This window comes from Marmota marmota, unplaced genomic scaffold (assembly GCF_001458135.2).
Source record: "Marmota marmota marmota unplaced genomic scaffold, marMar, whole genome shotgun sequence".
Lineage (NCBI taxonomy): Eukaryota > Metazoa > Chordata > Mammalia > Rodentia > Sciuridae > Marmota > Marmota marmota.
Window position 1 is genome coordinate 36,280,824 of NW_025999949.1, and position 12,105 is coordinate 36,292,928.

At 55.4% G+C, this 12,105-nt stretch overlaps 1 protein-coding gene across 6 annotated transcripts in view; it reads right to left on the reverse strand.

Annotated features, from left to right (window-relative positions):
• Window positions 1-10,778: 10,778 nt before the first annotated feature.
• The window catches only part of Tsnare1 (t-SNARE domain containing 1), a 114,440-nt gene continuing 113,113 nt past the window's right edge, over window positions 10,779-12,105 (reverse strand). For all 6 annotated transcript variants that reach the window (XM_015486531.2, XM_048802236.1, XM_048802238.1 and 3 more), the window contains one exon: window positions 10,779-11,889. In XM_015486531.2, the coding sequence (XP_015342017.1) occupies window positions 11,273-11,889 (617 nt within the window). In that variant the 3' untranslated portion in view covers window positions 10,779-11,272. The remainder of the gene's footprint in view (window positions 11,890-12,105) is intronic.

Here is a 12,105-nt window from a genome sequence, read left to right on the forward strand (position 1 = left end):
CCACCATCACCACCACCACCATCATCATCACCACCATCACCACCACCATCATCACCAGCACCTCCATCATCACCATCACCACCATCATCATCACCACCATCACCACCACCATCATCACCATCACCACCATCATCACCATCATCACCATCACCACCATCATCACCATCATCACCATCATCACCATCATCACCATCATCACCATCACCACCATCATCACCATCACCACCACCATCATCACCATCACCATCATCACCACCATCACCACCATCATCACCATCATAATCATCACCATCACCATCACTACCACCATAAGCAGCACTATCATCATCATTACTATCACCACAACCTAACCCTAACTACTACCACCATTATAACCAATACTACCACTACCAGGACCACCTTCGCTGTCAACAGGTCAACACTACCTGTTTCACCACCATTGCTACCACAAGCAGCAGAAGTCACTGTGTTCAGTACATCTCATGAAAGGTTGAAAGGTATTATATTTTACAGAAGAGGAAAATGAGATGCAGAGAGATTCAGCAATGTGCTCAAAGTCATTCACAGCCAGTCCTTGGCAGAGCTGGGATTCGGACCAGGAACAGTCTTCATTTGCTAAATAAACAGCAGCAGTAGCCCCTCCTCAGCAGTTTCTGAAAAGGGCTGTCCCCGGTAAGGAGGACAAGATGCTGAGGCTGCCCCATGGTCCTCTCTGTTGCTCTGGGCCACAGGTACTGGAGGGAAAACAGGCTCATTTGCATGCAATTTGCATACAGCTGCTGAAAATGAGCATGATTCCCCATCACTTCAAAACTGCATTGTTTCTGCCTTGAAAGGGACCTTCCCACGCAGCACACCCATCCCCCAGTTGCCCTGACACAGACAGGCTGACTGGGGCGGTATCCCCATGTCACCTCTCTGCAGGAGGCAGTCTCCTTCCCAGCTCAGCGCCACATCCGGGGTGACCTTGGACAGGGAGCCTCCTCCCCTGGCTGCAGCCTCCCGGCCTGGAGCAGCCCTGGGCTGGAGCCCACCAAGATGGGTGGCAGCGTGGGCAGGAGTCTTCCTGCAGGAGTGACACTCAGGAGCCACCACAGTGGATGGGGCTATCTTCAGGCAGGGCTTCCGGAACAGCTGGCCCTGGAGAGCCTGAGCACCTGGGCTGGGCGGTGGCCAGGAGCTGCGTCCTGGGGCTGCCAGGGAGCTGCCTTGCCCGGGCAAGGACCCTGGCGAGCCCCCTCCTCTCCAGGTCCCCATCCTGCAGCAGGTCCCTCCCAGCCCCACTCCCACCATCTGCCTGCCCCTTCACCCTCCTCACGACACTGGACGGGACCCTGCAGCTTCAGCTGTCAGACTGTCAGCCCAGAAAGCCGGGCTGGGAAGGCTTCGGAGGCTGGCCCCCAGACTAGAGAAGTCCATGGCCCCTCGGGAGGTCCTGACCCTGGAGGGGCCTATCTGGTGAGCTCCCAAGTTGTTCGGGGCTGGAGGCCTGGCCCAGGAGAACGCTGCCCTTCCTCTGCCCACCAAGCCCCTGTCCGCCCTTTTATCCACTCTCCACTTCCTGAAGACCCAGCCACCTCCTAGGGAAGCTGCCCTCTCATTGTGGCCCCAGCCACTGCCCCACAGGTAAGAGCAAGGATTCACACACATGTGCACACACGCCATCATGTGAATTCACACACACGCGCGCGCGCACACGCACGTTCGCCGTGCCTTGAGCGCAGGCCCAGGCCTGCCCCCTGCAGAGGGTGACAGGAAGCTCAGTGTGCTCACTGTCCTCCGGCCTCAGGCTCCTCTGCAAATAGGCTGCTGGGGGGACTGACTCAGGGTGGTGGTGAACGGCTTGCCTGCCCCGGCCTTGGCTGCCCACTCTGGCGAAGGGCACAGCTCTTCCCGCTCTGAGGGATGATCTGATCCTACTGGTCCCCCGAGTCAGCCTCTGGCCCAGGAGGCCCTCCCAAGCCACGTGGGCCACCCTGACTGTCCTCCTCTGGCTCACAGCGCTGGCACTCGTTGGCCATTCTCTGGGACAGCTTCCAGTGGGCCTCAAGGAATCCCAGGCCCAGTCCACAAAGCAGGGATGTGGGTCAGGCCCCGTACTGCCCCTGACCGGCCTGGGCTGGGAGCGGCCATTTGTTTGCAGGCACAGCAGGTCAAGCACAGGGCCAACAGGCAGGCCCGCCCAGCTGCCGCCGCGAGAGCCTGCACTCCCTCAGGGCTCAGGAACCGCGGTGGCCTCTGCCTGGGCAGGCTGAGGGCCTGGACAGTTTTCTCCCCCTTTCTCTCCCTCAGCTGTGGGCCACCCCATGCACTACACTTGCTCAGGTCCTAGAAGAGCCCGGACCCAGCACAGGGCCGGTGTCTCACAGTGGCTGCAGGCCCAGCACATTCGGACCGAGGCCCAGGGAACGGCCAGGCCACCCACAGCACCCCAGGACAGCGGTACAGCCTGCTCGGGGAGTGGTCTGACGCTCAGGCCCAGGGAAGTGGAGCCACAGCACAGCCAGCTGGAAGCCAGGTCTGCCTGAGTCTGAAGGGCTCCAGTAGCCAGATGCACGGGGGTGAAGTGGGCAGGACTGAGCTCAGGTGCAGGGCCTCGTTATACCATCTGAATTTAGGGCCCCTGGGGCAGTGGAGGGACAGCCACAGTGATCCCCACGCCCCAGCTCACTCTCCTCCAGGAGCATCCAGCCTGGTATTTATTAAACACAGGCAGATTGATTTAAATCTTGGCCTGGGGTTATTTTTCTGCTCGGCATTCTCCCAGAGGAGGGCGGGTCAAGTGGGTTCTGCGGGGATCTCTGTAGACACAGAAAGGGCACAGCTCCAGGGGCCTAGCCTAAGAGGACACAGTTAAGACAGGACCAAATCCCTGTCTCCCATGTCCCCACAAACCGTCCTTCACAGCGCCTGGAAACACAATTCACATTTACATTTCTCAGCAGTCTGGGGAGAGAATCTATAACAATCTGATCATGAAAATGAGATTCTCCTGTGTTCTCTGCACCAGGCTCTCACACGGCTCAAGCCTCAGCAAAATTCAACTGCTGTTATTTAACCTGTTCAGCCTCCCAGTTAGAGGTATCATCTCCTTCCAGGTGGGCTCCCATGGGACCCCGAGCCCCTCCTCCAAGGGTCCTGCCTGTGTCCTGTCTGGCACTTGGCGATCCTGACCCTCAGGATTATCAAATGGAAGAGCTGAGAAGGTCATCAAGGGCTCGGAAAGAAGACCTGGCGCCAGCCTCCCCTGGGGCACAGGGTGAGGCACAGCACGGCGGCAGGGCACTGTGGAAAGGACTGGCCTTCAGGAACGCGGAGCCATGGGGTCCAGGCGCCCTCCCTGCAGAGGCCAGGGCTCCTCGACGCCCAGCTCTGTGCTGTCTCCCCTGGGCCCCAGGTCTCTGTCCCCAGCCTGGTGCAGCTCAAGATCCTCCCTTCTCCAGGAAGCTTTCTTTGATATCCTGGAGCCATGGAGAGCTTCCTCCTCGGGCTTCTGCAGCCCTGAACCTAGAGCCTGACACCTGGCAGGCTCCCCACGGGGCAGGGGACACTCGGCCTGGTTCAAACCCCTCATCTCACAAAGAAGAAGAGAAGGCAGGTGTGACTAGGACAGTAGCTGAGCCTGAGAGGAAGAGCTCGGGGGAGAGAGGAGGGAGGAGGCCCGTGCAGCCCGCTTTCTCCAGGGCGAGGAAGATGGTCCGGTGACTGTGGCAGTCCATGATGAAAGGCACTGATGCAGGAGCCTGGGCTGGACCAGGCCTGGGAGACTAACTGGCCAGCGGATGTGCTGACATGATCCCCTGGAGGGAAGTGGGGGGACCACGATTTCCCTTCAGAGCCCCCTGAGCTCCAAAGAGGCGAGTCACATGCACACCGTGGCTTCCACTGTACCCCTGGTAGGCACCTCACAGAGCCCCCCCAAGGGTACCCAGCTCTTCGCACACCACAGAGCCCCTCTTGTCCTTCAGAGCTGCCCTGGAGAGCACAGGGTCTCCAGGACCAGAATGCAAGAGTCTTTTAATTGCTATGCTCCTCCTGGACAGAGCTCCAGAGGCTGGTGTGCATCTAGGGAGCCACGGACCATCCCCTGATGGCTGCTTCTCCATCCCCACCATGCCAGGGCCAGCCAGCTCCCACACCCCAGCAGCCCTCATCAGTCAGCACATCTCCTAGAACATGAGGCTGGTCACCTCGCCAACCTGCTCAGGACTGTGGGGCTCCTCCTTTTCTTCCAGGACAGGTCCCAGCCCTGCTTCTGGCATCATTCAGATGAACATTCTCTCAATGTGAAGAGGGCATGTCCTCCACCTTACTTACAGTCTTTAGGACTTCATTCTCGTTTTATAATCAGCTTGCCAAATCCTTTGAAAACACTGTTGGCATTCTGAATCTCTAAATGAATCTGGGGAGCACTGACAGCTTCTTCCTGTCCGTGAACATGGTATGTCTGCCAGGTTTTTAAAAATAAATCTTCTTAATTTTCTCCATGAATATTTTCCTCATATTCTTATGTGTCATCTTTTTGTTGCTATTATATCTGTATTATTTAAAATATAACTTATTTGTTGACTACCTACTGAAATGCATTTGATTCTCACCTCTTGATTTTAGAATATGCCACTTTACCAAACTCATTATGATTTCTACTAATTTGCCCAGGACTTCTATGATTAAAGATACATTTTTTTTTTCTTTTTCCAATCTTCATTCAATATTTCATTTTGTTTTTCACTGAGCTAGCCATGACCCTCAGCTTGCTCCTTCTTTGAAAGTGTGCTTTTGATGTTGCACCATTGATACTTACACTAGGGTTTTGGCAGATATTCCTTCTTAAGGAGATTCTTTTTATGTGGCCAAGTTTCCTTTTTAATCTTAATGGGTATTCAATTAAACAAATATTTTCTTGGAGATTTTTGCAGTGATCTCCATGTTCACCCTGTGAATGTGGTACATCAGGTCGACAAGTTTGTACTGATGAAATCACTGAACGGCATTCGAGTTAAGTGGCCTTGGTGGGGATCCAGCCCCAGCCCCCCCCCCAGGATGCTTTGGTGAGCATGTGCACATTCATGCTCCTGGGACAGGCCTGTGCCTTCCCTTTGGCATGTGCTTGTCTCTTAATTCTGACCTCATGCTATGCATTTGGGAATTTCCCCTTTTCCTATTCAATCCTTATAAAGGTTGTATAAGACTGGGCCTCTTGCTGAAAACAAGGCAAAGCACACTTTTAAAACCATCTGGGCTTAATGTTTCCTCATGGGGAAACACCTTTCCTGATTTGATTACTGTAGTGGGTACACAAGTATTGAGAATATTTAGTCTTCAGTCCCTGCTGGCATTGCCCCCCAAGTTTCCAAATTTCTTGGCATGATTCATAGAAAGCGCTTCCTTATTGCATTTTGAGTTTCTGCTCTTTTCCTTCTTATCCTCCTAGTTGTCTGTCTCTTGTAATGGCCTTTCAAACAGTGAGTCTTGCCGGGTACAGGCTCTCAATGGTACCTGGTGTGAATACATGTTGCATTAGATTCCGCTCAGCTTTTCAAGATTTTTCCAAGTTCTTTGACTTTATTCTGTAGTTTTTACAGTTTTCTTAACAAAGTCTTCTTAATGATCTTCCATTTCCTTTTTCTGTTGTTGTTTTTAGTTGTCAGTGGATCTTTTATTTTATTTATTCACATGTGGTGCTGAGGATTGAACCCAGGGCCTCGCACGTGCCAGGCAAGCGCTCTCCCGCTCTACCACGACTCCAGCCCTTCGGCTGCCTTTGGCACTCGGGCATGTGGTGCTGTCACCTTACTTTGAAGTGTCCCACAAATTGTGCTTTGTTTAATGCCAGGCGCTGGGATTTTCTTATCTGATGATGAGGGAACCAAACTGGAGTCAAGTGAGCAGACCCACCAGCAAGTTCTCACTGGGGCTTTCTCTTAGAAAGGGAGACAGAGCTCCGACAGGAAGTCGCTGAGCTGGCCACTGGACCAAAGGGAGCTTCCTTGGGTGACTTGCAGGGCTGGGGATGTTACCTGGCACTCAGCTCAGCATTATGCCCTGTGCTAGATGAGTCACGGCAGCTCTTCAGGACACCCACAGGGCAGCCTGACCTCAACACAGCCGAGCTGACACTGGTTGAGGGTAATGCACACCAAGCCTCTTGGGGCTGATGACAGGCTATGAGCCAAAGTGCACTTGCCCTTTGTCCCTGCAATAGTCCCTGTATCAGGTGAACCATCCCTAACTCAAGAGTCCCAAATCCAAAATGCTGTAAAATCTGTAACTTTTTGAGTGCTGATATGATGTGTAACAAAATCAGATTTTGAAGAATTTCAAATTTTGGATTTCAGGTTATGGGTTAGGGATGTTCAACTTGCAAAGTTTCTGAGTTCACTATTTGAACTCTATGTCGTATTCATGATCTGCATCTTTTTGGATGGGCCTGTCTTTATACTTTCAACTTTCCCTGTTCTTAAGTTTTAGTGTCTCTCCTGAGAGCAAGGGTGTTATCTCCCTCCCGTGACACCCTTTGAGTTTTGAGGGCTCCCTGACCCAACTGTGCTCACCTGGTCTGCTGGGCATTTCCAGATGCCTGCCCATCGGGAGGCCTTGCGTGGCGGTGCCATACTGTCCTGTGTATTACCATTCTTCCCTTGCCCTTTTTGAATTCAGCAAGGATGTTGGTTTAACTGTTCTTCTTTCATTTCTCAGCATGGAAATCATGTGCTCAGATATTATTGTTTCAGAGATTTCTTTGACCTTAAGTTTTATTTCACTGTATTTCTTTTTCACTTTTGGGGGGGATATGTACAGTTCTATGAAATCATATTACACATGTAGGCTCCTGTGACCACCACAGCCACAGAGATTCAGAAGAGGCCCCTCACCGCAATGAACGCCCCACACAGCCCCTTTCCAGGCCCACTCCACCTCCCCCTCTGGCAGCCAGCCACCGGCCTGGTGGCCCTCTGTAGCTTCATGGTACTTGCAGGCTCCCAGTGTGGCCTTTTCAGACTGGCTTCCCACAAAGCCCTGGAGGACCATCCTCGTGTCCCATGTAGGATGCCACCACAGGGATGTCCTGGCTCCCTCACCCATCCACTGAAGAGCGTCACAGACACTATGCACACGTGTGCACGAGTGTGGGTTCTCATTTCTTTGGGATTAGTGTTCTGGAGGGCACCTGGTGGTGTCTATTGTAAGCATCATGTTTCCTTTTTCTATTAATTTTTTTAGTTACTGATGGACCTTATTTTATTCATTTATTGATATGTGGTGCTGAGAATCAAACCCAGTTCCTCACACATGCAAGGCAAGGGCTCTACCCATGAGCCACAGCCCAGCCCCAAAGCATCAACTTGTTATTAAAAAAAAAAAAAAAAGAAAAGAAAAACTTCATAAAAAGCAACTTTTTATGAAACGAACCATTTTTCCAAGTAGCTGTCACATCTTACACCCCACCCCTGAGTGTGAGTGACCCCTTTGTCCGTATCCTTGGTCTCATTTTAGCCATTCCAGCAGGCGTGAAGGGCCACCTCCTGGTGGCTTTAATTCGCATCTCCCTGGTGGCTGTGGAACATCTTTCTATGTGCTTATTTGCTCTCTGCATATCTTCTTTGATGGAGTGTCTAATCAAATTCTTTTCCATTTTCTAACTGATTTTGTTGTTGTTGTTTGCTGTTGAATTTAGAGAGCTCTTTATATATTCTGGATGCAAATCCTTTGTCAGACATGTGATTTGCAAGTACTTTCTGCCAGTTAGCTACTTTTCTTTTCATCTTCTTAACAGGCTCTTTGGCAGAGCAGAAGCCTTCACTTTTGAAGAGGGAACCCTTCAGGAGTTTTGTTTCTAAATCATGTATAGTTATTAATGGAGGCGAAAAGTTCCCTGCAAATAACACAAGGAGCTACAACTCTCCCATGGTCCAGGTATTGTTCTGTCCTTTTAGACATTCTTGTCACCTGGGCTGACAAACCCCTCGGCTCTCAGCCTGAATTACCCACCTTCCTCCCGGGACCCTGCTCCCCCATCCTGACGTCCACGCCTTAGACGTCCCTGCAGTGCATCTGTTGGAGGCAAGAGCCTGGTCTCCCCCTGTGTGGAATGGCTCTGGAGGAGCCCGGCTGGTTGCAGGGTTCTGCACGTCCTTAGGTACTGTTTCCTGGGCAGAACTGCCACCCCTTTCCCATCTTTCCTTTCTCCACGGTGCTCGATAGCTTCCTACAGAGGATGTGCTCCTCACTGTGCTACGGCCCGACTGGTGCTTGTCTGTGTGTCATGGGCCCTGTGCAGACACCCTCTTCAAAGTGCTTCCTCACTCGCTAGTCTTCTGGGATGCCCGTGGGGGGTGCGCTGGGTTCTGATCGCTGAAGCACCTTTGGTACCCTTAACACCTTCCGTGTGCCTCTCACTTGGATCCAATACCGCGTGCACCCACCTGCCCCGGTTTGAGTGTGGACACTGCCTTCCCAAGGCCCAGGTGTTAAAGGCTTGATCCCAGGGCAGTGCTATTGGAGGTGGTGGGGACTAGTAGGGAGTCCTTAAGACACAGGGGTGTGCACTTGAGGGAACTGTGGCCCTCTCTTCCTCTTCACCTCTGCTGCTGGGCTGCGGTACGTGGTTCTGCTCGGCCACACACTCTGGCCAAGGTGTGCTGCCTCACCATGAACTGCAAGCTCCAAAACCAAATGGGCCCTCCCATTTGGTTTTGGAAGTTAAATTGCCTCAGTTGTTTCATTATAGTGACAGGGGAAAAAATGACACATCCATCCAGTTCCTCATGTCTCAAGGGTACCCTGGGTGGTTCTTTTGTACGCCTGACAGCTTCTGACCATCTCATTCCCCCCCCCCCCCATTTTGTGATTTCGTCATTTTGTTTTGATTCACAAGATCACACCATGTGTCTGAGCCTCTGGGATGTAACCTGTAACGCAGTCTAGCTGCTGCTTCTCTGGACTGCAGCTCAGGGGCCTGGTCCACGTGGGGTCCTGACCAGGAGATGTCCTCCAGACAGGACCCTGCAGACCCGCCTGTGCCAGGCCCTCAGGCCCTGCCTTTCCTCTGCCTCCCATTCCACTCTCTGATCGGGGATGGAGGGCTGTTGGGGAGACCCTGGTGACGGTGCCTTCTCCTGCGGGCCAGCCAGGCACTTTCAGAGCGAGTTTTTCCATGTTAAACTGCGGGTAACGGAAAGTTCTTTGGCTCATCCAACACACCGCCCACTGGGGCAGATCTGCCCAATTTCTGGGTCCCCTCCTCTGAAGTCAGATGGACGTGGCACCCTGGGAATGCTCGCACCCACCTGACGGGGATGGATGGGGGGAGGGACACACACTTGGAGCCCAGCAACTTGGTGCAGAGAGCACCCACAGCCCCAGCCCACCCCAATCCTGGACATGCATTGCCATCTGGGCTCTGCTGAACCGCCAAATTGGCACTTGGTGAGCGGCCCAGGTCTCCCTGCTCTGATGGAAGCTGCCCCGGCAGCCCAGCCCACCTCTTCTAAGCCATGCTGCGTAAGGTCCACCATCAGGCTGTCACAGAAACGTCTCCAGCCGTGGTCACTGGTGCCTCCGAGGCCCCAGACCAGGACCCTTTCCATCTTTGCCCCGACAGGATCCCGGGGCTCACAGGTCCTCCCCAGCTCCTGTACCGCAGCCTCGGGAGACCACTCCAACCCGTGCTGCTCCTCTGCGCCCTCTACATCCCAGGTGGGGGCCCTGGGAATCCTGCTCATGCCCTTTCCTTCTAGGTCACACAGTCCCTAGAAGACTCGGGTCCCTACCAGGGCTTCGTTAAGCACCCCCTGCTGGGGGCATACCTGCCCCTGCGGGATGGACGCTCACCTGGGCATCCCTGGCCACACCCCTGGTCCTTGCTCTAGGACATTAACCCTGAGCTCACTTCCCTTCACAGATGTCTCCCGCCATCACTCAGGGTCAACGTGTGGGCTGCTGGGGACAGAGCATGGAGCCCAGCCTAAGGTGGATGATGTCAGCCTGAACACAGATGCCCACCTCACGTCATCACCCAGATGGGCTCTTCCTGGGAAACTGATCCTCCTTGGTTCCAGTTAAGGCCAGGACCCAGGCTCTCTTCAACGGGTCCCTGGTCAGCCCTGCTGCACACCCGGGGCACCAGCCCCAAGTCTGGGAGCACGGCTGCAGCCACCTGGTGTTCCTTCCACACACGAGGCCAGGCAGGCACCAGCAGTCCTGCCACCTGCCTCTCTGCCTCACCCACTGTCCCAGCCCTGCTCCCGCCCAGCTTCTCAGTATCTGGCCGGTGGGGGCCAAAGGACTGTGGGGGTGGACAACCCAGAGGCCCCCCACTGTGCTTTACCGGAGCCCTGCAGCTCAGCCACAAAGCAGACCTGGGGTGAGCCATTCTCCCCAACCTCCTTCTTCCACAAACATCAGGCTGGAGGCCCAGGCCACCAAGGCCCCACGGCCGGGCCTGGCTCACACCTGTCCTCTCCTGCTCTCTCCCCAAAGCCACTCAATCTGTGGTGGCAGACTGTGCCCTGGCTGCTAGGGGCAGGAGAGGGTGTGGCCCACAGAGGGAGTTCTTGGCCAAGGGAGCTGAAGGGCGAGGAGGTCCTGAAAAGGGATGTGCTTGGACTCACTGCCAAGTGAGAGTGCTTGGACTGGGAACGGAGGCACAGCCACCAGGGCAGGAACAGGTCCCCTCGCTGGCCCCCACCACTACCAGCAGCAGCAGAGGACTGCCCTCTCTGCTGGGATCTGTGCTCATATATGAGAAGTACAAAACAGCACGCCACCCCATGCAGTACCAATCAACACTCATGTCTGCGTGTTTGTATTTATGTATTTATGACACTGATAAAAAGTTGAAGAGAATTAACTCCAGGCTCACGGACGTGGCTCCCCTGAGCCAGAATCAAGGAGCCGAGCCCGGGCCCTCTGAGCCCGTGCAGCTGCCAAGTCCCCACTCCCCAGGGCTCCGAGGCCCCGGGCTGAGCGTCTTTTCCCCACCTCCCCCCACTGGTGCAGGCCTGCAGAGGTGACCCGCAGCCAACGGCAGCCACGGGCCCAGGGGGCTCAAGTGGGAGCCGGCAGGGGGAGGTCAGACTCACTGCCACTGTCCTGAGTAGACCCTGGCCTGGACCAGCAGGTTGGTGCTGAGGCCAGACTGGCAGGTCGCCACACCCACCCAAGGCCAGGGACAGAAAGGCACCGTGGGGAGACGGCCCACACCCTCTCCAGGCTTCCTCAGTCCTTGTCCTCTCCCTGGCCTGGTGCCAAAGGGGACCCTGGGCCAGGCCTACAGCTCTTCCTCCACCTTCAGGATCAGCCCCGAGAAGACCTCTGGGCCTGGGTGGGCACCCTGGGGACTGTCCTGGGGGCCTCTGGTGGGTCCACAGGCCCCTCCACCAGCAGGGCTACCTTCTAGGATGGAGGGTGAGCCCTCCTGGGCTGGGCGCACTGCCACCAGCCGCTCCAGGGTCCGGCTGAGGGCCTCGACACCGTCAGCCAGCCGCTGGCTCTGCTCCGCCAGCCGCTGCAGCAGCAGGTTCTGCTGGGCCATCAGCGCACCCTGCTGCTGCGACCAGGAGGCCAGCAGGGCACCCTGCCGCAGGTGGGAGTCCAGCAGCTGCTGCTCAAACACGGAGGCCTCAGACGCTGTGGACAGGGTCCTCCCGGAGGGCAGGGGCAGCGTAGATGCTGGTGCTGAGGAAGGTGGGGAGGGCCCAAAGGAACCCATGCCCGCGGTCCCTGGGGGCACAGATGCCAGGGAGGCAGGCAGGGAGGGTGAGGAGGTGGATGCACGGAGAGCTCCTCGGAAGTCCAGGGGGTCAGGTTCAGGTGGACTGGGCCCTTCCGGGGTCCTCAGGGGTCGCCACAGGCAGTTGGCAGTTTCATCCTCGTCTTCCTCGTCGGCTAACAGAGGGAGACAGGGGAGTGTCAGTCTGGGCTGGCCACCAGTGGGCAGTACCAGGCACGACAGGGGAGCAGGTGGGAGGCAGCAGACACACGAGGCCCCCTGCCTGCAGCCGTTCAGGGCCAGTCCCCTCGGCAGCTAGCAGCTAGCACGGCGCCCTTTAGAGATGCAGAAGGCCAGGTGCGTGAGGCAAAGGCACCTGCTGCAGCAGCCGG